The 24,901-nt window shown below is 36.1% G+C and overlaps 1 protein-coding gene across 6 annotated transcripts in view; it reads right to left on the reverse strand.

The window, feature by feature from the left end:
* Positions 1-1,759: 1,759 nt before the first annotated feature.
* The window catches only part of LOC141443859 (uncharacterized), a 28,875-nt gene continuing 5,733 nt past the window's right edge, over positions 1,760-24,901 (reverse strand). The window contains exons 1-9 of one of the 6 annotated variants that reach the window (XM_074109226.1): positions 24,399-24,543; positions 22,551-22,737; positions 19,392-19,526; positions 14,455-14,634; positions 9,737-9,996; positions 6,250-8,488; positions 5,948-6,154; positions 5,738-5,862; positions 1,760-2,994 (exon numbers count right to left, since the gene is read on the reverse strand). In XM_074109226.1, coding sequence (XP_073965327.1) covers positions 2,209-2,994; positions 5,738-5,862; positions 5,948-6,154; positions 6,250-8,488; positions 9,737-9,996; positions 14,455-14,634; positions 19,392-19,526; positions 22,551-22,737; positions 24,399-24,449 — 4,170 coding nt within the window. In that variant the 5' untranslated portion in view covers positions 24,450-24,543 and the 3' untranslated portion in view covers positions 1,760-2,208. Of the gene's footprint in view, positions 2,995-5,737; positions 5,863-5,947; positions 6,155-6,249; positions 8,489-9,736; positions 9,997-14,454; positions 14,635-15,434; positions 15,547-19,391; positions 19,527-22,550; positions 22,738-24,398; positions 24,544-24,901 lie in introns of those variants that run through there. The other 5 variants (XM_074109232.1, XM_074109238.1, XM_074109243.1 and 2 more) reach the window with 5 other exon arrangements.

Below are 24,901 nucleotides of genomic sequence, written 5' to 3' on the forward strand. Positions count from 1 at the left end.
TCCAAAATACAAATAGAAATATTTGTATGGTCATCGTTCATCTACCATTACCTCTCATATTTCGTTTTCTAGATTGTTTTACCGTACAGCGTCCAATGGACAGATCCATATTTTTTAAAAGAACAACAACAACAACAACAAGTATTTGTATACATGCATACATGAGCGTATAATCAATCAATCATCATCATCAACTTTATTGTCGCAGTAATAAAGTGTGTGCACATATATTATTGAGACTTCGTGATGTGTCATTCATTGGTGCCTTTGACTTGACAGTATAAGACAAAACCGATTACGTACAATATTTCCTCTAATACTAATGCAATTATGAATACATAATAGAACTAATCTGCTCCATTAAACATACTGGTATGGTTTGAGTGGACGTCGTCTGTAATTGTGTATGGTGACTAACCTAACTCCGAGTGTCGATCAGGTTTTGAATGCAAAAAACCCGGAGCACTAATGGAAGCAATAATATTATTCATGTATATTTATTACGCAATTGTCTCAGAGATGTTTATGCGACTATACCAAGTATTAATAGTAAACAAGCACAATATTTTGCAAGGTGGGTTTTTTTGCTTTGTATTTTTAATCATAATCATAATATATTTATTGTGATAACGGGTACAAAATGTAGTTATATTGATTATTCAGAACATGACCGTAATCTACCACATGCATGGTGTACAATATTTGTTTTTATTTTCTTGGTGCTACAAAATTACCTATCAAATATCATTATGTCAAAAAAATTAAATACTCGTACAAGGAAAAATATGCTATGTCAGTTTCTTAAAAATTAACAATGTCAAAAATAACATTATATTATGTTAATTATATTACATATACCTATTATATTATAGTTATTGAAAATATACAAATCACAATTTTTTTTTATTGGCGCTATAGTTTAAAAACTCCTTCATTGAGTAAAAACAATTATTTAGATGCCATTCATTTAACTTCGACTTAAACTTGTTGCCCTGCATTTTTTTATGTCATCCGGCAAGGCATGCACTCTTATGCACATATTATAAGCATTTATTTTATAAATATTCGTGTGACCTGGTGCTTGATATAGAAGATTTTTATACTGTGCTCTGAGTGTTTTACCTTTAATTTGCAAATGCGATTTTTTTATATGAAGCTTGTCTATGTTTTACGCACAATAATAAGATGCTCGACTTCGATTTGTCTAGTGTCTAGAGTAGTTAGCACAGGGTACAGTCACCGGCACCAATATCTGATACAACAAAGCGTGCATTAATAGGCCTATTTAATAATTTGATACGACTCTATTTCTAGAGCCGGTAGGACGTGTGAGATATTTTTGCACGCTCCGCTGTGACGTTATAAATGCAGGTGACTTACATTTATACAATATTCTAGTGTAGATAGTTTGGCCGAGGTTGTTGGAGCTTCAGTAAGTCTCATCATAAATAAATCAGCTTATTTCGGAACTTTATGGAATCTTTCCGTATCCCATGGGAATTTAAAAAACTAGTCTTTAGTATAATGGGTGCCAAATTTCAAGTCTATTATATCACTGAACTCCTTTCAAAGCGACTGCCGTTTTTGACGAAAGTTTTGTGTCTGCATCTGAATCATTCCATGCCTTGGGTGTAGAATTGGATCCTGTAGGTGTCGTTGCAATCAGATATAAGGAAACAAACAAGACAACCTCTTTAGGATCCACATACAATTCAAATTACCGTGGGTTTGGGGTCACCGGGATAAATGGAAAGAAAGGTAAACTTATTAAAATTTTATTCATAGCAAAATCGCAAAATGCAATAAAACATCATTAGTAACAATTATATGAGTAAAAAAATATTCTAGATATTCATTAGGCATTTTGTATCCTTAGGAAACTAGGCAAGGTTTGATAAAACAAAATCGTCAACAAAAGGAATCTTCAAGAAAGGGAAAAATTAAATTGAAACGTTAATGAAGACGGAAATGTAGAAGGACACTTAACTAATAAAACTGTAAATAAATTAAACATTTAAATAAGTAAATAGTCTTCAAGCACATGCGAATTAATCTTCAGTTATATTTTCGATGTTAACAATAACAATATATTATTTAAATAATTTATATAATGAGTTAAATATCACTTTGCATGTAATAACGATTGCATCAAAGAAGCAGTCAAGGAGTAGGATTTTGTAGTAGGTAGCAATACGGCGCATCTACTAATTACTTAGCACCAACGTCACGTGACGTCACTGCGGTAGCAGTGCGGGTGACCGTGGTAGTTGCTTTTGCCGTCTTCGCAGCTGTACCGACTTTCCTAATAGTAGTCGTGGTAGTGGTTTTCGCTATACCTCCATTTTCAAGGTGCTTTACTTCGGTACCTTGTCGGACCTCTTCAGTAGCAGCTTGGCTTTTCTCATGAGCACTCTCATTGGTGACGTTCTTTTGGACATTTTGTTCAAAACCGTCTCTTTTGATTACTACTTCACTTCGTTCCTGGCTGCAAGAGGCTCCGCGCTCGCCACTGCCGTCGGTCCTGATTACACCGTTTTCAACCGGCACGACGTCACTGTGTTGATATCGTTCCAAAAATCCTGACCCATCTGATTTGTCAATCGTGTATGAGTTTCGGCGATTAGGTTGCTCCGGTACCCATACGATTTCTTGAGTCAGAGTTTCTACAATCGGTTCTGGAGTTACCGTAGAACTCCTGATTTCACTTTCGGCTCTTATTTGAGTTACTGGAGTGCGCGTTCTTTGAATATGTGTATTCACTTCATGTGACTCATTGATCATGTTTTGATTAGAAATATCGTTAGACACGTTTTCGACATTGTTAGTAACATGCTTTTCAACGTTATTTTGGTTGTGAGTCGTTGATTTTTTGACCTCGATAGTTTTTGTGACCTGCTGGTAGTCCTGTGTTTCCCTTTGTATTGGTTTCAGCTGCCCCAATAATGGAGAATGTTTAATTCCAAAGGTTATTTGCGGTGTTCTGCTTAACTGCACCTAAGTAAAATAGACAAGTTATTTAAAATACATTAAACATATAAAAACTGAACTGATTTTATAGGGTCAATTGTTATAATTTAATTAAATAAAAAACGACTACTGCATAACTACCACGTTATAATAATAAAGCAAATATTTACAACTAGCTGTTGCCCGCTGAACGGGCTGTTTGCCCGTGGAAGAATGTAGTTTGTAGATTTTCGATAACTTATAAGACGTATGTGTTGTTTGAGTGATTTATTGACACTAAAAATATATTGTATGAAAATGAAATAATGTAATAAGAGACACACACGCAATAGCGCTATTTAAGCATAAATATAATTTGCTAACGTTATGTACAATTTGCTTGTACACCCGCGACTCCGCCCGCGTAGAATTCGTTTATCGCTATCCCGCCGGAACTATGCAATTTTCCGGGATCAAACTATCCTATGTCCTTCCCGGGGACTAAAACTATTTGTATAACGAATTTCATCTAAATCGGTTTAGCGGTTTAGACGTAAAGAGGTAACAAACAAACAGATCTACAAACTTTTGTATTTATATTAGTGGAATGATAAATTTTCAAAGAACTTTTTTTTTAAATAGCCTATATAGTGTCCCACTGCTGGGCAAAGGCCTCCCCTTTCTCCTTCCACTCGTCTCTCGCTTAGGCAAAATGTTACCAGTCCGGCTGGAATCCCTCCAAATGGAAAGAACTATCCAATAAAATTTAAAACTGTATTATCTGCGATGATAATATTGTATCGTATTTATAAATCCTATTTTTAACCTATGATGAGTTCTCTGACACTTGAAAATTTTCCAAATTACCTACGCATATTATGTTCGCAAAATATTTTTTAAAAATAATTTATATTTTGAAGCAAAATAATAAAAAAATATATAACAAAAAATAGAACCGACTACAAAAAAACCACGAAAATAATTTTCTACTAGTCTGAAGTCGGTGCTAGAAAATAATTTTCATGGTTTTTTGTAGTCGGTTCTATTTTTTGTTATAATTTTTTTTTTCACCCTTTTTTGTGTAAAAGATCTAAGATAGGTACTAGTTTATATTTCAAGTGCTCGTCACCTTTTACAAACAATTGACTTTTCTGATGCAGAGACGTTCATTATTGAAGAGTCCTGGTGCTTCATCACCTGTTCCATTTCACCATATGAATTACGATGAGCTTAAATTGCTCAGCAACAGCGTTACAGTAATTGAAATTCAACCCGTGAAGTACTTGTTATTGAGTTAGTCGGTACATTGGTAAAATTTGGTCTTCATCTTAAGTTCCACTTCACCAAATGATGATTTTCAAGAACAAATGCACGAGTTACTCCTAAATATATCGAAATTACCATATATATTATGAAGAGTTCCCTCGATTTCCTTAGGATTCAATCATCAGATCCTGATTTGGTGCTTATGGGACCTAATTGAAAGCATTCCTAGACGAACGAAAAAAAAATCATATCGGTTCATAAATGACGGAGTTCTGAGATAACAAACATAAAAAAATCGGTCAAGTGCGAGTGCGAGCGACTCGCGCATGAAGGGACCTCCGTACAATGTTTTAAAAACAGAACCACTTGTTTTTTTGTAAAAAAAAAAACAAGATTTTTGTTGGCGGTACTTTTTGCCCCTGGTTACCAAAGTAGGTAGTCGTCAAGACAAATCAAATGAGACCAAAATCGATGCGGTCGTGTCGATGACGTGACTACGTGACACAACATTAACGGCAATGAGGGCTATCGTTTTTTGTCTCACTAGATGGCGCACTGTTGCGTGAGGTTTTTAAGTATGGCTTTCAAAGTCTGTTATTACGGGCGTGAAAACAAAGTTTAGATTAAAATCATATGTAATACACCTTAAAACCGTACCATAAAAATATCGAGCATGCCACAGTGTTCCATAGTTCCCGTTTAGTTCGGAAAAAAGGGAGGACAAAGGTTTCCGAAAGACAAAACTGTCTCAAAACACAGACATTCATTGCCCCGGAACGCATATTTGCCATAATTAATTTCAACAAAATTATTCTAATTATAAATAAACCGGCGTAGCTCACCCAAAAACTATGAGATTTGACATTTCAGAGACCTCACGCTACACTAGCGCCTCTAGCGGCGAATTCATACGCGATAGCCCTCATTGCCGCGGTTCATTATTCGATAACAATGAACACTAAAATATTTTAAATTTTTAAACAAACTTGCAAGATTTTGTAAACGCGCTATTTGGAACGCGAGCGCAGCCATCTTGTGGCCAAGTGCATGTCAGTATCACTGTAAGTACGAGTGCGTCAGCATTGTATAAGAGTTGAGTTTCTGTTGCGCTTTCTTTGCATTGTATTTTTAACCGACTTAAAAAAAGGAGGAGGTTATCAATTCGGTTGTAATTTTTTTATGTTTGTTACCTCAGAACTCCGTCATTTATGAACCGATTAGAAAAATATTTTTTTTGTTCGTCTAGGAATGCTTTCAATTAGGTCCCATAAGCACCAAATCAGGATCTGATGATTGGATCCTAAGGGAATTAATAGGAGTCTAGAACAAAAGAGATTCTTCCATATAATATAATATATATAACTAGCTATTGCCCGCGGCTTCACCCCGTTCATTTTTTCTATATTTTCTTCCATAAAAACTTTCTCCTGACAATAACGAACACGACAAAGAAAGATTTAGCTAAATCGGTCCAGCCGTTCCCATGTTTTGTGCTTATATAGAAGATAGATAATGTAATAAATACCTTTTCAGGTGAGTAGGTGCCTGGCGCGGGTACACGGACTCTATCATCAACTGGTACCTTATGACGACCAGATATCGTGTACACGGGAGTGTCAAGCACAGAAGGTATCCGGTACGTATTGGGTGCTGAAAATACAAAGGTTTTTTTTTAGTAAATCTGCAGGTATCTAGAACAGTAAAATAATGCACTTCTGATATAAACAAAACATACCAGGAGTCTCGGCAAACTTTGTAGTATGAATCTTAACCCCAAATGTATATTGAGGCGAATAAGTCAGCACAAATTTGCCCGCTTTTTCAGGACTGTAAGCACCGGGTGCGGGAACCCTTAACCGCTCATCAATAGGCTCCTTATGCCTGCCCGATATCGTGTACAATGGTGTTACTACAGGAATTGGAATTGTGTACACATTTGGTGCTAAAAGAAAGAAAATATAGTTTAAATGGGATGAACACATGAGTAATAAAAATAAAAACTACAGTAAATTATATATAATAGAGTAGTTAATGTACCTGGTGTATCAAAAGTTTTTACATCTTCAGGTTTAGTCCTGAAAGTGTACTGAGGCGCACTTGGTTTTAGAAGTTTGGCAGCCTTTTCAGGGTCATATGAATTAGGAGCAGGAACATTATCTGGTTTATGAGGATCCGTTTTTATTCTGAATGAATATCGCGGTGCATTGTCAAGTAAAACTTTATCAGCCTTCTCTGGATTATAAGCAGCAGGACCAGGACTATCCACTATCTTTCCATTTTCTACTTTGGGCCTGAATGTATAAGCGGGGTATGTTTTGTGTAATACTTTGTCAGCTTTTTCAGGGTTATACGTGCATGGGCCAGGGGTCATAACTGCTTTACCATTTTCTATCTTCGGACGGAAAGTATAACTAGGAGAACTATCGTGTGTAATCTTATCGCCTTTATCTGGGTTATAAGCATTCGGAGCTGGATTATTATCATGTTTTTCTGCAGGACCTTTAGTACCAAAAGTATATTTTGGCACTCCATCTAACATGTAATGATATTTACTGGGATCATAAGCATTGGGTGCTGGAGTGTTTTCTGGTTTATGTAGAGGTTGCTTGTCTCTAAATGTATAAGCTGGTGAAGACTCCAGCAGGACTTTGTCAGCCTTTTCCGGATTGTACGAATTTGGAGCAGGTGTGTTTTCTATTTTCCCTGTTTTTCCTTTAGGAGCCATTGTGAATTTAGGTGCTTCATTTAATAGTTGAGGATCGTATGTATTCGGAGCGGGTACATCAGATACCTTTGAATCGTGGCCTTTTCCACAAATAGTATGTTTTGGTGAGTTATCCGGCAAATTAGGGTTATACACATTGGGACCAGGTGTGTCCGAAATTTTGCCATCCGGTCCTTTTCCGGATATTGTATATCTAGGGGAATTGCTTGGTAAATGTGGGTCGTAACTATTGGGACCAGGTGTGTCTGAGGGTTTCCCATCTGTTCCTCTGCCAGTTAAACTGAACGTTGGAGTGTTGTCAAATAAATGAGGGTCATAAGAGTTTGGCGCTGGGCCATCAAATGGCTTTCCCGAATGTCCTTTTCCAGCCATGGTAAATTTTGGAGTTCCATCGGGTAAATGAGGATTATAAGCATTCGGACCGGGAGTGTCAGGACACTTTCCTTCAGGGCCTTTACCATATAAGCTGTATTTAGGAGTCCCATCTAATAAATGTGGATCATACATATTGGGAGCGGGCGTATCGTTTGGTCTGTTCATTGCGTGTTTAGGCCTGAATGAATAAGCTGGTGAAGAATCGTGGAGAAGTTTATCTGCCTTGTCTGGGTTGTATGCATTAGCTGCTGGTACGCTGTCGTACTTTGGAGGGGCACCTTTTCCTGCTATAGTAAACTTTGGAGACGAATCCAGCATTGACTTTTCTGGAGTATACGCATTTGGTGCAGGTACATCATCAATCTTTCTAACTTGATCTTTTGATCTGAAAGTATAAGCTGGAGACGAGTCATGAAGCAGTTTATCTGCTTTATCAGGGCAATAGGCTGAAGGCCCTGGAGTTATTTCGATTTTACTTGGCATGCCTTTACCACTTATTGTAAACTTGGGGGTGCCATTCAACATATGCATCGATTTTTCCGGAGCATACACGTTTGGTGCTGGTGATTCACTTCGAATTACAGCCTCCTCTTTGATCCTAAAGGAATACGCTGGTGAACTCTCATGTAAAACTTTATCTGCTTTTTCCGGAGTGTAGCAGTTAGGAGCTGGTGTTTCCGCAACTTTCAACGTAGTTCCTTTTCCTGACATGGTATATTTAGGACCTCCGTTTAACATGTGCATAGAGTTTTCAGGAGCGTACACATTAGGTGCAGGTGTTTGTTCAATTTTTTCCACGACTTCTTTAGTGCGCATGGTATAAGAAGGTGAACTTTCGTGTAATATTTTATCAGCTTTTTGTGGATTATACGAGTTAGGAGCGGGTGTTTTGTCATGCTTTTCAGCGGCGCCTTTTCCTGCCAATGTATATTTCGGTCCAGATTTAAGTGAATTAAGCGCCTTTTCGGGAGAATAAATATTAGGAGCTGGTGCGTTGTTAGATTGAGTAACCTCTGATTTAGTTCTGAACGAAAAAGCAGGGGATTTTGCTCTCAGCAATCTGTCTGCCTTTTCTGGAGAATATGCATTAGGTGCAGGTATTTGATCACTTCTTTGGATCTTACTCCTACTTGAAAAGGTATGTTTGTAAGTTTTCGTGTGTTGCGTAGCAGCATCCTGAAATATTTAACAGATATTTTAATGCTTAAATTTGTTTCTTTGACTACTACTGTATTATGATTATTATCCAACTACTACTACAACCACTAAGAACTATTTATCATAAATACTAGTATTCTACTCGAATCTACAAAAATAAGTAAATAAGTTATCTACCTTTTATGAGTCATTATCCTTTTAGGCTTGTAAGTAAACAAAACTGGCTTTAATTGTATTATATTAAAATTACTCTTCATTAAAAGTAAAAGGGTGTTGTTATTCTAACAAACAAAATACTAGGTAATTTTAACGTTTTAACAATATATATATATATATATATACATATCTCATTTAAAAGTTAAAAAAGCGATTACTATAATGCGTAGCAGCATCCTGAAATATTTAACAGATATTTTAATGCTTAAAACTACTACTGTATTATGATTAATGAACTATTTAATAATACTAGTATTCTATCGAATCTACAAAAATAAGTAAATAAGTTATCTACTTTTATGAGTCATTATAGGCTTGCAAGTAAACAAAACTGGCTTTAATTGTATTATATTAAAATTACTCTTCATTAAAAGTAAAAGGGTGTTGTTATTCTAACAAACAAAATACTAGGTAATTTTAACGTTTTAACAATATATATATATATGTTAAAGTGAAAGCGAAGACAAGAATTATTATAAAGCCATGCAGATAAATTTGTTACAGACAGAGTTAAATGACGGCAATTTCTTCTGGGGCTGGGTAATGCACTGCCTGGCCAGTGTACGGCGAATGCCGAATGCCGAACGTGTGCGCCGGTGCCCAAGGAAGCGTCACGCAGACCTGAATCCAGCCCAATTTTAGTAAGGTTAGTCATATTTGCCAAGCATTTACATTAAGGATTAGAACACAAGCAACACTATTATATAATTACGAGAATATTTATGAAGCTTGTGAGATGAAACTTTGGACATTAGAATTTTTATCGTGGTTTGATTGTGTACAGTCATCACCACCAATATCTGACACAACAAAGCGCGAATAAATATCTGATACGACTATTTTTCTAGGGCCCGTAGGATGAGTCAGGTATTTGTATTAATGTAGGCGACTGTTCATATTTTTCTGCTATAACTTGTAGGTACTTAAAGTTTAGAAAAAAACATAAATCTATCCATCAATTTCAACAATCTTAGAAGAATATTATCAGTTAGCCATTATAGCAGTTGATGAGTAATGAAGTAAGCAGAAATGTATTGATACGATTCATACCTTTTCAGGACAGTAGATGCCAGGTCCAGGGACGGCTGCGGTCGGATGGGGCAGTTCTCGTCTAGGCGCCATTGTGTAAGCCGGTGGTCGTTTGTTCAGCACAGACACAGCTTTGTCGGTGGTGTATGTACCAGGCCCAGGCATAGGCGTTTTGGACTCGATCGTCTTCGCTCGTCCAGAAATGCTAAATGCTGGAGCTGCTCGCTTGCTGCCTTCTTTTGCTTCGCCGAGAACTGGCGGCATGGAGTAGATGTTTGGTGCTGGAATTTAAAAATATATATATTTTATTGAAAAACTTTGACTTTGACTTTGAAGGTTTAGGTACTATATGAAGCCGACTTGAAAAAAATATGTTGAAATACTACGGAAACAAGAACTAATGACTGAAGTTATAATCGGAGCGTAATTAAATCTGTATTAGTACTAACTACACGCAATAAAAGGATACAAAAAAATAATAATGGACTAGTCATGTGTCTACGCAACTAAACGCAGTAAGCAAATATCCTTCGTCGATTTGACATAATTGAAAAAGTAATGACAAACATATTTATTGTAAGTACACGGAAACATAAAATACGAAGACAAAGAGCAGCGACATACTACATATATTGTTAAAATTTAACGCCGCCGTGTTTCGTCGTGTCAATATTGACAATACCTAAGCCATCTACGAAGACGCGTGATTTTGCAAAATTTGACATTAATGACATTGTAATAAGAACCACGGCACGCGTCATCGTATTCACAATTCGACTCTACCTATATCGAAAAATAGATTTCTACAGATATCTAAAAGTTTGTAACTCATGTTGATGTAAAATAAAACTAAGTCTGAATGAGAAAATGCCTACTGAGATGAAGAATTATTATTTTAATAAAACATCAAAATAGCTTCAAAAAAGGACGAGGTTATCAAATCGGTTGAATTTTTTAAGTAAATTATTTTATGGGTACTCTATGGCTTGTTTCATTTCTTTATTAAGACACTTTTTATTAACCATTCTAAAACTCCTGCTATTGACGGGACTATAATCATATTGAATACTATCGTTTGTCATATTTTGAGAGTAGTTCAATTGGTGTTAATTGACCCACATTATCCCCTAGTTAATATTTATGAAAAGAGTTTATATGCATTCAAAACTCAAACTTAATGACGTAAAATGATACGCATTCTTGTTTATAACTCGACCATCAAGGGCATCTAATAATTGTAGCGCAGAACATCAGCACATATCGACTAACACAAGCAAGCGTGATGTGAGCTACTTGACAGTTCTATCCAATATGTGTAGCATTCATATATAGATTTAATAAGCTTATGTGATTATGGGTATTTTTTGCTTCAAACATCCGTGAGAGTGGTGTAAAATCATTTAATATTTCTAAGATGGGCTTGTACGTACCAGAGTTAACTTTTAACTCCGAGTTAACTACTAACCCAGGGTTCAGTAGTGTCAAATTGTAAGTTTTTGATAGAGGGAATCAGTCACTATTCGGAATTAATTAAATCTGAAACCTTAACGGCCCGTCAACAGTACCTTGAGAGTCGTATACAAAATAGCAAAAACCCGTCAAAGGAGATATGGCGTGTTTTAAACGAGGAAATATCATCAAAATCGGGGATCCATACCCTTTTACCTGAGCACCTAAACCAACACTTTCTTACGGTAGCATCTAAACACACCCTGCAATGACATGATGAATGATGATGTGATGTTAACATTCCGGACTTTACTCACAATAACACTCACAGACATTAACCGCGTATTGAGGTCGATGATGAAGACACGTGCAACTCTTGACGTATACGACATCTCCATTAACTCACTCCTGTGTGTCTGGCCGATCATCTCGGGATTACTGGTTGAGCTCGTCAACAATATGTTTTCGAGTGGAATTTACCCAGATGTATTGAAAAGCACACGAGTGTGTCCTGTTTATAAAGGTAAAGGAGACAGATGTTCCGCGGATAGCCATAGACCGATAACCATAGTGCCAAATATCTCGAAAATTATTGAGTCGATTTTATCGGATACCTGAATGCGCCATCTTGAGACAAATGACCTACTGACTGACAAACAATTTGCATATAAGAAAAAAAGATCCACTACACTAGCTGCCTATGAGGTATATGATGGCTGTACAACTGCTCTGGACGACAAGAATAAAGTAGCAAGTATATTTTGTGACCTCTCCAAGGCATTTGATGTAATAAATCATCAGTTACTGCTAGAAAATATGAAATACTATGGAAATAAAAATAGGGCCTTGCAGATATTTGAATCCTTTCTTAAAGACAGAAAACAGACCGTCTCAGTTTAAATTCACGGAAAGAGAGTCAAATCTAGGCCGGGCAATGTGAACATCGAAATCCCACAAGGGTCCGCCCTGGGAAATAATCTCTTTTTGCTTTTTATTAATGACCTTGTTGCCTCTTTTGCCGGTGGTCTAGTGGTGTTGTTTGCGGATGACACAACAGTAGTAGTGAGCGCTAGTGGTTATTTGCAGCCTAAGCCTCTTATTTCCGGGAAAGCCTTAATCGAAATTTAGCATGCTTTTTTTCATTCACTCTTGTCGTATGGCATCATCTTGTGGGGAAATTCGATAAACTCCGACAGAGTGTTTAAAGTCCAGAAGCTAGCTCTGCGCACAATAGCTGGATTAAGGCCTAAGGACTCTAGTAGGGACTAATTTAAGAAATTAGGGATATTGACGCATTATACGCAGTACGTTTACGATATTATTATGTTTACACGCCAAAATATTAATTCGTTTAAACGTGTGAATATCCCAGGCAGAATAACCCGCCAGACCGGGTGACTGCAAGCAGTGCCGCGGCGGTTGGCGCTGCTTGATAAAAACCCGCGCGTCTTGGGCCCTAGGCTTTATGAACGGCTACCCCCGCGAACTTAAAAAATGAATGTTCGGATGAGACATTTGGACGCACACTAAAAAAACTTCTTTTGGACAAGTCATTGTACTCTGTAAAAGAGTACAGTAAAATTTTATGTTGACATTTGCATTTCATTTATATTTAATTTTTTTATGTAATTACCTACCTTGTTTCTGTACTCTTGTTTTGTTTGATTGACATTTTGCACAGTTTTGTGAACTAATTTTTAGTTTTATGTTTAATATTGTGGCCTTGACATTTTAATTATTTTATTGTTTGTTTTATTTTATTTTATTTTATTTTTGGTATTTAATAAATTTGACATAGATTTATGTTCCTGTTTTTATCTTTAATTATTATTATTATTTAATTTTACTCTAATTTGACATTGTGAATTCTATTTATATTTTTTGTATACCTACATTTTGATGATCCTTTTGTGAATTTATTATAATTACCTGACATGTGTTTATAATGTATTTTCCACCTCAGAACCTCAAACAGGCAGGTTGCTATGAGAAATCGGTGAGCAAAATCGCATTTTGCTCACTCCGTGAGACAAAGTAACTTTTTAATATTTTTTTATAAATGCTGAGTACAGTGTTGGGTCTACTCACTGAATTCCAAATATTTGAACTTTACTTTGATATGTCATTTCACTTCAACACGAAAAAAGCGAGAGATAGGATCAAATGTGTTGATTACAATCTTAAATTACATTTTTGGTATTAAAAATATATCGATAAGTACCTAATAAATTACATGACAACGAAATATTTCCAAAATGTAAATTTTCCCGATCTTTTAATAAAGTATGCAACCTCGTTGCACGAAAGCCGCTTCAATTGATATTTTTTTATAAAAGAATTCCGTATACTGCCTCTACAGTTGGAATAAATATTTGTTAAATTGAATGAATTTTTAACAAATCTATTTATGTTTATATAACAGAAATCTTAATAAAATTCATATATAATACATTATACGTTTATTGTTCAACCTTCTTAATGACCCCAAGATGATGGCTTTTTGCAGTATTAAAAAATAAGTGTGAAAGTAAGAAGTTCTAAATTCAAATTACAATGCATGATGAGTATGAGATTTGTATTGTATCTGCTGGACACTTTTTTATGGTTTTAAATGTGATTATTATATTTGTTTCTTAATAGGAAATCGGATTATATTTTTAAAAAATGTGTTTGTTTTGTAAACAGGTAGGTATATGTGGTTTTATTCTTATGTTACATTGAAATTATGTTCTCGTTGCTGAAGTGAAAAATTGTATGTGTCCCACGAGACCAAAGTTTTTTTGCATCTCGTGTATTTGAATCCCTTCGCTGACTCGGGATTCAAAATCAACACTCTTAACAAAAATCAACTTTTGCTCTCTTGTTGCAAAATAACTATTTTCAAAGGCTAATAAATAAATATCTATCTATCTAACTACACTAGGTACACGTTGGGGACGTGTAGCCGGGTTTTTATAGCCAGTGAGAGACCAGGGAGGCTACTACGAAATTCGATTATCGAAGTTCGTATCGTACCGTCCCTCTCACTCTCGTATTAAATATTATAAGCGACAGCGGGATGGCAAGATACGAACATCGAATTTTGCACTTCGTAGTATAGGGCCTGCATTATCTGGGCCCTCCCTACCCAGTCGTCCATAGTGGATTTTTCCCGACTGCACGGTGCATGCCCCAATATCCTATAAAACAAATAAACTAAAGCAAGGACATAGTGTCTTGGTCCTTAAGGCGACTCAACCCAAAAAAAACTACACTACGCGATGTGCTACGATTGAACAAGTCTAATGGACCTGGCGTTTTGCCGCCAGGCTGTGGCGGACTGACGCGGAGCCCGATCGAGAAGGCCGGTGCGTGGTCGAGCACCGCTCGGGCTGCCTTGCTGGGTTCGTAGTCGCAGGGCGCCGGCGTCGGCGACACCCGCGCTGGCGGAAAACGGCCGTGCAGCGACACCGCCGGGCCCACAGACCGACCTGATAGGCACTGGACGTCAAATGGAGCTCCAAGGCGTATGCACATATATTAACCCTATTCCAGGCACAGTGCATAATAGCGACCACATACATGTACCATCAGCCAAATATTATGTGGTCTACCACCCTAAAGTTGATAATCGTTTGCATGTCATAAAACAATAATGCCAATAGACTTGTCTGTCAACTTGAAAGTTCGACTTAAGCGGCATTTTCATTTGATAGGAACTTGTTTAAAAATTGATAGACCACTTATTTGGCTGATGGTACACAAAAATATTCAACCTTGGTAAATATACAAGTACAAAATCAATTGAAGTCGTAAAAACATTGTTCGTTTTTAAACAATATAAAACTATGATTCATTTTGTGGTAGCGTATCTAAATTCTCTGGGTCTGGAAAAGGGCTCTAGTTGGAAATAATATTTTGGGGATATTCTATGCTAGTCGACTTAAACGATCAATTACCTATCTAAAGCACTAAAACAGATATAGTAAGATCCAACACCCGTAAAGCATTCCCGGACAAACCTTTTCAAGTTTTTACATGAAAAGGAATTCATAAACGTGAATTATTGTTCTGTGTATGACAAATAAGTTCACTACCGGCAGCTACCAGCACGGATTGGCCTTCAACGGAAAACAATTAAACATTAGAGAATATAATAAACATAGCGCACCTACTTCAAGGTAGTTTTGTAACGCTACTCCAACTCCAGACTAATTAATCCTAGCTTCAGACGGAGTTCTCTTTGAATTCAAAACACGCTTGTTGTCAACAGAATTAGCAATACACTAACACTCACACGTTCTCCCCCACACGGAATAATCGAGTTATCACGACACCCGGTGCGGCTACGAGCAGTACGTGTTCCGTGCAACTTGTTTATTGAAGCGAGGATTCGAGACTGAGACTGTATTGCAGATGGCGATGTATCGAAGCAAAGCCTCTAGCGCCTACACGGCCGGCTGACTCACTGCCGATCGCCTTCGTTCATACGGACTTATTTGGCGACATCGGCCCAATGCAGCCAGAGAAACTTACTGTTATGATCATCGATGCCGACCTTAATGTAATCTCCGAGGATAGTCAGTTGTATTACCGTGTTTATCGCATTTCTTGCTATTTTAAATGCTACCTGTTTGAAAGCTGTTATAATGAGAATTAATATATCGTTGCCTACTTATAAGTAAACTGAGGCTGTTGCTTGATAACATCGGTGTTTGTTTAGATAAGCTTACTGCAAGTTTTCAAGTTAATCCTACTACCTTACTAATATTATAAATGCTAAAGTAACTCTGCTTGTCTGCCTTTCTGTCTGTCTGTCTGTTAACTTTACACGCTTAAATCGCTGAACCGTTTTTATACAATTTGCTATGAAGTAAATTGGAGGCCCTGGAAAGGACTATAGGATATATAGTTTTTATCCCGGAAAGTTACATAATTTCTGCGGCATAGCGTTAAACGAATTCTTGGCAGAATTTAAATATTTCAGCAAATGATTTGATAAGTTCAGCGGAACACACCTGTAAATATTTACTAGGACGTTTCAATCCTAGTTGTTGAATATTTACATCGATGTTCAAAGTGGACCGCTTCAAATCGTGACTAACTAACCAAAAATTTTTATGAAATCAGTCAAATCAACCCAACCATCTGTTAAAATATTTCGGATTAATTTAAAACACCTGGTATAGTCTATGATAAAGTAAATGCCCATCTTACACTGGAAACATCTTCTATGCTATTCTATTCTTTGCCACCTACTAGCATTATATTCTTATATTGTGATCAAAATAAACTCGTAGGTTGTTCGAAAAATGCCAGATTTAATTTTCGATTTTCACTAAACGTGTATAATCAATTACTTACAAGCATGCATGAAACATTATGTAACATGTTTATGTTCCATTCAACGCAAATATAGATATTAATTCAAAACAGACCTGAATGTTGACTCAATGAATATCAATTGTTTTGCCCACGCGAGATATTAAACTCCTGCTATAAACAAACTTGCTATAACTTACTAATGTCATTTACGTCGATGTCATCATTTGCGTGAAACAGGTCATAAAGGAACAAGTCCTTGCATTGACTTAGCCATGAAAAAGTGAGTCATTTCTTTTTTTTTATACGATCACTATTTGACAGTGGATTTCACGATGTGGTCATAGCACGTAATAACTGCATATTTACTTTTCACACTCAGTCCTTGTTTACTCAGAATATTCGAAACATTTTTTTAGTTCTGTGTTTGACTTACATATTTGTCTTCCGTCTATATTTAAGTGAATCCATGACAATGAAACCGAAATAAATAACTGGATAAAAAACACAAGGTGAATTTAATTCACCATCCAAATTTTGATATGTTTATCATTATCCATTTCTAACATTTAAAATTTTAGTATCTGCTTAGTAATTCACGTATTTCACGGATTCGCGGATTTGACGTACTTCACGTATTTCACCGATTCACGGATTTGACGTATTTCGTACGACGATCCGTACATATCAAAATCTACTTGGTGACTAAAAATCGTCTTGTCATTTTTTATATTATTATGAACTGTAACACCTATACGTGCTGATTCCAATTTAACAAAATCACGGCGCGGTGGTGCGTTGACAGAATTTTGTGGGGTGGAAAATTATTTCAAGTAATTCAAAGGGACGGATATAAACACCTCTGACGCTGTCGTTTTAATGCTAATAAGACTGCAGTCATGACCTACTTACACGGGGTAAAGTGTGCTGCTGAATGAATCACAAATTAACGCGAAATTCATAAATAATCTGCCTTGAAATATTTTAGAAATGCTAACATATAAAATATTTTACTCGGTGTTTTAAATTTGTAGATACTTACATATTTTTGAACTCGTAATATGCAAATTGTGTTTCATATTGCAAAATTGAATTTTAAATTAATTTGCATAATTTTAGTAGTTTGCTTATGTAAGTATGTTGCAGTAGACTGATCCGCAAAAAACGTTCACCTACCATTGTTTGGTTGATGCGTAGTTATTTCTGTACTATGATAGAACTTGGATTCAGAACAATAAAATGAATTCATAAAGTCCATTGTTTTGAAAATACAAATATAAGCACAAACATTATATTACTTCTGGCGGTTACAAAGATGAACAATTTGTGGGCGGCAGACGGTATAATTGACTCCAGACTGGCTTCGTACCTACTTGTAATGGTAACAAAATTATCCAGTAAACGGCAAAACGACGATTGTTAAATAATTGTAAGCCTACGCTACTCTACACTTGTTTTATCGAGCAAACAAGGTTTTTCAAACTGGTGATATGAAACTGACGACAATTTCATATTTTGTTTTATTTTAGAACCGATCGTATCTCTATTCGATAACTTAAAGCTAACTTAGACGCTCCTATCAGTGGAGCACTTATTTTCTTCCTTGAAAGTCTAAGTCAAGACAGAGAAAAAAGGACCTTACAACTTAAAAACACAACTTTAAAAGGACTTTTTCTGGTTATTTCAAAAACAAGATAATGACAATCTGTCTAAGCTTTGGAGAGTATCTGCGAGTTAAATTAAGTAGTTCATAGTTATAAATCACAATTAACTTAATAGATATTATAAAGCGCTCTCAGAACGCGCTTTATAATATCTATGAAAAAGAACAATCGTTAGTTTCACACACATCTGAAAACCGAAAGCCGGCTTTCCCTAATTTAAGTCATTAGTTTAATGTGAGAAAAAGTCACTTATACAAATTTACCTTTCTGTCGCTATCAGAAACTACACAAAATGATTTTCTAATAAAGATGGTTGCTACATCAGCAGTCGTCAAATGGAAGTTTGTCACGCTACAATGGTTAGTTGACAATCCTAGAGCCATGGGTGTGGTTAACGCAACGTAGTTGAATCAACAACTGCACTGCGTTAACTGCCATACTCAGGGACGTATATTATCAATGATTTTTTGTGCTCTTTCTTGCTCTTTGCAATCATCGAGTTTAGGACACATTACTTTTAATTGACGTCTCTAAGTGCAGCAGTTCCTAGCAGTTTCTCGCTACTCGATACAATTATAATAATTGAACCTGATTGTTTGTTTTGTCGGGAGCACATAAATCACAATTAACGAAAGCTGACAAGATAGGCTGGACAAAAAATAGATTGAATCGAGATCAAAAACTTTTTCTTGGATCGCCGTAATATTGTTGACTTTAATAGCTAAAAAAATTTTTTTATTACCTATTTGTTTAAAATTTACTACCGATTGACCTCTGTCTCACAGGATGAGGCCAAAGGTGTACTTCACTGGTTCAGAAACAGCCTATTGCGTCTGACCTAGAATAGCCCTTAATTTTATCTGTCCAAAACAACAGTCGACGGAAGCGTATTCCGTTTGTTAGCAGTTCACAGATAAAGTGAACGCACCAATGTAATTAATTACAACAATCGCCACACATAATATAATCCAAGAAGCTTTTTTGATATATAATAGTTCAGTATAGCAGAAGAATTAACTAGGATCGCTACACTTAAGCCTCGTCGGCTCGAAACATAATTTTCTATTTTCAATCACACCAATATGTCCCGCACTAAATATGGGGAATAAAAGGTAAAATTAACGTAATGCCTTTTTCTGCCAACTCTACAATGCGAGTACTATACTTAAAAGCAAAAATAACAGTTCACTCCTCTAAAAATTTTGTGCGGAAAGTGACCCGCTATTTTTGCCCGTCAGTGTATAATGACACGTGCTTGCTACCTTTAGCGGTCATGCCCTCTGTGTTGTAAGAGGCCGGACCAGGGCCCGCCTTGGCGCTCAAACCCGGAGGCTCTAGCTTGTGCCCGAAGGTAAACGCTGGCGCACGCGGCTTCCGAGACTCTTGCGGCGGTTTACCTGCAAAACAATATATTTTAATTATAGGGACCCTTATCTCTAGGACTAATGTGCGCTACTAATTTGAGAGACCTTTATGCGTTACGGTGAGATGAAAGTACATGGTGCATGATGCACACTTCTAACCTTTATAGCGCGTCCCACAGGTTCTACATCACAAACTCTATACGAGTATTACGAGTGCACTCTCAAAGCTATTTCAACAAACACCCGTTTCCAAACAAAAAGATGTGCTCGTATCGTGCAGACTTTGAGAATGAATTCTATAGAGTTTGAAACGCGTTAGTATATAAATTATTGTGCGGTGTTTGTGATAGTTGGACCTTTGTGGCATATTGTTGATTTTCGTAGGAGTGGAGGAGAGCGGGATTTCGGGATATATCGTACAGACTCAACTGTCTTGCACGTTTGGTAGTGGATTAGCAAAGTAAAAGCTTGTAGTTCATAGATATGGAGTTCTGCAACTTAACGCCTGAATGGTGCGTCAGCTGTGACAGATAATGAATTTAAGCACTGAAATTTAATTCCTTGCAATGTAATATGTAATGAATGATAAGATTCGCTCAGTGTCACAATAACTAAAAGAAAGACATAATTAATCTAAAAGTCGCTGTGTGCAAAAACTCTAACCATAAAATGGGTACCAATAAAAAAGGTGTGCTCGAAATCTTGTCTCTCGGACGTGCCTAATATAGACCATCGCCATAGATTAGAGGATGATTGTATCACGCACTGTCAGACCGCGCTCACCTTGGACAGGGTCATTGTTTTGCGCCCACATTCGCTCCCAATAGCGGCAATTAACCCTAACTACGCTTATTAAAGTTATTAGCCAAACAATCAATCGATAAACGGTTAACTCTGCGACATCAATTTGGAATTCAGGTATTAAAACAGACATTAGCGTCGCGAATGTGGAAGATTGATTGGTGTTTAAAGGTCAATGTTTGGTTTGGAAAGGAAAGAGACGCGTAGTTATTGTGCGAGCGGCTGCGGTGATGTCACTTTGTTTTCGGTGTGTTGCGCGAGGCCGGTGTTTGCTCACATGAGATAATCTCGTACAACCTCCGGCCAATGTTGCCAGTGTGCTAGTTTAATCAGACCACTTTAAATAATACTTGTAGCAATAACGTTGTACAAAGCCACACAACTAACAATAAGAGGAATATAAAAAATGCCATGCGAGCTAAAAACCTGAAAATACATAGGTACTTATATACAATTTCTTCATTACCTACAGGCACAACCGCTATTAAATCACCAATACTTTTTTTCTTCGAAACGTCATAATGTACTTCAATAGTAGGGCCATCGGGAATAGATAAATTATATCATGAGAGAAAAAAAGAGCAAGATATATATTATACCTACTATTAATGTCGTATCAGACAGGGATAAAGCATAACTCGCTTTGACATATTATTATTTATTATAATAGGAAATCCCACTGCACACAAGTTCCACAGTAACTTTCACTAGGCTAAATGATAGGCATAATCGTAAATTATAGTACAGAAGAAGAGAAATTCGCGTAAAAGTACGGAAATTCTCGTGTACCTGGCAAGTCTGACGGATGATGTCAGCGCCAACATAAGAGCCCGCCAACAATGAGGGCCCGAAACTGGCATGTACACAAAAGAAATGACCATAAACATAGTGTACATAAACGGACGAGTGTTCCAAAGTGTCTCAGTCTCAATACTCTCAATGTCTGTTGACGGGACGTGAATAGACTGTTCTAGAATACTTGATCCAACGATTGATGCTTATGTTTGCGAAATGCGTGCGAAGTTTCTTTTTTGTGAAATCAAGGCTACTAACCTACTGTTACCATCATGTCAGCCGAAAGACGTCCACTGCTGGACATGGGCCTCCCCCAAACCATACCAAACTAAACTGTTACCATATAATATTTTCCATAAGGTACAATTTTCATTGTCAGATCAGTACAATGTTAGTACTGTTCTGACAGTGAAAATTATACCTTATGGAAAAAGCTAGTAACGCGGTATTGCAGTCTCAACAACGATAAGGCCTTTTTGAGTTGAATTAAAAATGGAACTGTGATGGAATTTTAAATGGTGCTGTTTTAAAGAATAAAAAAGTAGTTTACTGACGAATAATTATATACTGTGCATACGACTTCCTCTATACCTATCTACTACCATAAAATTATTAGCCAATAGAGTAATACGGATTATACAATTCTGCAACACGTTAGTGATTTATCACTTTTACTGTAAAAACACTAATATTACACAAAAACCCTTCTATGGAACTAAATCATTTTATTTATGATGATTATACGTTAACCTTTCCATAAATAGACAAGTGAGTTTTACCATATAGACGAAATATACTAAGACTGACAATCTCCATACTAAAAAACATTCACCAGAACAAAGCCAACATAATAGTCAGTGTCTTTCTTGACTTTGGGCCGATTAATTCTAGCAGAATCCCAGTAATCTTCCACTCTATTGGTTAATTCCTCTGTGCTCACTATATTGCTCTTTACGACTAATTGCAAGTGCAGTGCTATCAATAATCACTATGCTATAATGCGCTCCACAGTAAGAACGTAAATTAAACTGATTCGTTTAAGATTTATTTATTACTACCAACCTACAAAGGTACAAAGCTACGTTTTCTACTACGCTCTTTTTTTAACCTATTCAACGCCAATGACACGTATAAGTTGTTACCTTCCTCGTCATACTAGGCCACTATTTTACCACGATGACAAGTGCAAGTATCTACTACTTTTGCGGAGAGCCATTTTGAAAATACGCGTATGTTAACCACGAAACATTAAAATCGTAACGCAAACCTGACACAGCTTTACCATCATAACAAGTTTTACCGAAAAATCTACAAATAAGTCGACAGGCTTGTTTCACGACAAAATTTTCATTAAATTGTACTTATACAAACAATTGTAACAAAACCTGTCATTTTTAGAAGCATTTCTATAGAAATTGTACAACTATAGTCGTCATTGGCGTGCAAATGGTTAAAAGTTACCAATAAGGGTAGGCAAGGACACCACAGCGGGCCCGGGACTGGCGGCCTCAGCAGCGATAGGCCCGCGGCGCTTGGTCGGGGTCCAGGGATTCTGTCGTACTCCCATCGAGGCCTCGTCGCAGGGACGCAGTTGTTTCATCCACAACGAAGACGTCCGGTATAGCGCCTGGCGGTCTCGTAATAGTCCCTGATGGTATTTGTCGTACAGGCTTAAGGTAATTTTAAAGTATGTTTGACTACCTAGTAATTTACAGGGCAAATTTAAAAATAAGTTAGATGAAGTTTCGTCTTGGCAGTAGCTGTAGTTTTGATGCTGGTAATGATTAACTAAATATGCAATTTTAAGTGCATAGACAAAGCCTGAACACCCAATGAGAGTTCCTTCTCATAAATATAAGAAAAAAATGTAAATAAAATGTATTAAATATTCAGTCATTTCTCCCTTAATGCTTAAGGTTTTTTAACTACGTAGGTTAATAATGCCCCAATCAACATGTTCTATTCAATTGTCCCATAATATTAATTAATTTATTTATTTTTCCAGAGAGTAGAGACACGTTGTATAAATATCAAAAACAAGGGTTTAAAATGTCTATACCTACTCTATACTATATTACTTTGAAGTATTAAACTTAACCTCCTGACACTTCTTGACCCAAGCGAGTCATACGATAATAAACCGTTGAATACTTAACTCTTGTACGCGAGACCAATATTATAAGTCTCGTGTTTAATTCAAAAGTTTCATCGCTCATAATAATTAAATCACGACACGTGAGAAAATCTTCTATTTATGAGACGGTGACGCAAGTAACGACTGGTTATATTAAAGTTAATTTTAATATTCTGACTGAACTATTACTCTTAGTTAGCAAGCTTGTCAAAGATTATTTCATTCAAATAGGTTTGGGAAAAAACCAGTTCCTAATCGTATACTTATACCTAGTCAAAGTTTATTTAGCTTGATTATTGACTGGTATATTCACTTGCAATCATAATATGTAGTTATATATTTTCGTTCATTAACATGTTTACAGTCTTCATGCGAAATGCTTCAATCAGTAGATTAATGACTAGGTACTTCAAAATAAATACCCAGTTCTTGAAGGATACTGCATCCTATTGACATTTTAACGTATAATACGACTGGTATTAAACAATGAATGGGTTAAGATCAAGAGATACTAAAACTTAATTACTTAAGACTGCATTTATGACAATGGTTAAATTCTAACAACCAAAAACCAGCATGTTCCACTCGTAATTGGCTAAGTTTTTTTTTTGCAATTGTTCCAATTAAGAAAATAAACGAAGCCAAAATATACTTAAATTTTAACTTTAATGCGGACTAATAAATTAATTCTGAAGTCGAATAGAAAACATGTAAATTGTATATTTAAATCAGAAAAATAAATTAGGTAAAACAATATAAAGTAATAGACTCGTTATCATTAAACAAAATAGTTGAACAAACTTGGCATACGAGTAGAGCCATATACAATACAATACAATACAATAACTCTTTATTGCACACCAATACAGTAAACAGTACAGAGAAAACAAGTATATACATAGAGATAACCACCATATACCATACCATATGAGTATACACCATATGTTCAGCTAGGAACGTGAATATAAAACAAATATGCTAAGGTACAAAAACCTTTAATAGCAAACATAGCTGGTAACCTAACATGTCATTTAAATTATTGTTACTAGAGGTAATAATAACTATGGCCCATGAGCTTCAAGATCTTCCTTGCTACGTCATTTTGGTTTTACTTTTGTGTCAGGACTAAAGTGAAATGATTGATATTATTTTCAAAATGTTTCTCAAGCACTAACCGATCTCGCAGTCATCAGTGAAGATCTCATGGATTTCTGATTCATTGTCATTTTGTTAGAGGTTATAAATCACGAGGATATAAAAAAATATTACATGAATAACAATTAGAAACTAAAATTATGTATAAAAACGTTATCTAAGTTGGCAATTTCGCATAAACTATGCAAAAGCGAGGAGACAGTGTCAAATATTGACTGTGTCAAAAAAATCATTGATTGAATGTTTTTAAAATCTCTTTTTGTGTTCTTACTATCGTCGATTGCAAAAATGAGTCCATATACGTTTATTTATGTTTTAAGTGGTGTCAGTCAAGAAATGCAATTAAATTATTTCGTAGTGTTAAAAGAAATTCTGTCGCGGAATGAGAGATGGCGTCATGCATTATTCAGGTCATTTGTGAAACAGTATTTTAGTACCTACATATAATGAATTAATGATTCGCTTCCAGTTTTGCGGGTCAAATACATAAGTATGTACTTAAATTAAGAGTGAATAACAAAAT

This window comes from Choristoneura fumiferana, chromosome 2 (genome assembly GCF_025370935.1).
Source record: "Choristoneura fumiferana chromosome 2, NRCan_CFum_1, whole genome shotgun sequence".
In the NCBI taxonomy this organism is placed as follows: Eukaryota; Metazoa; Arthropoda; class Insecta; order Lepidoptera; family Tortricidae; genus Choristoneura; species Choristoneura fumiferana.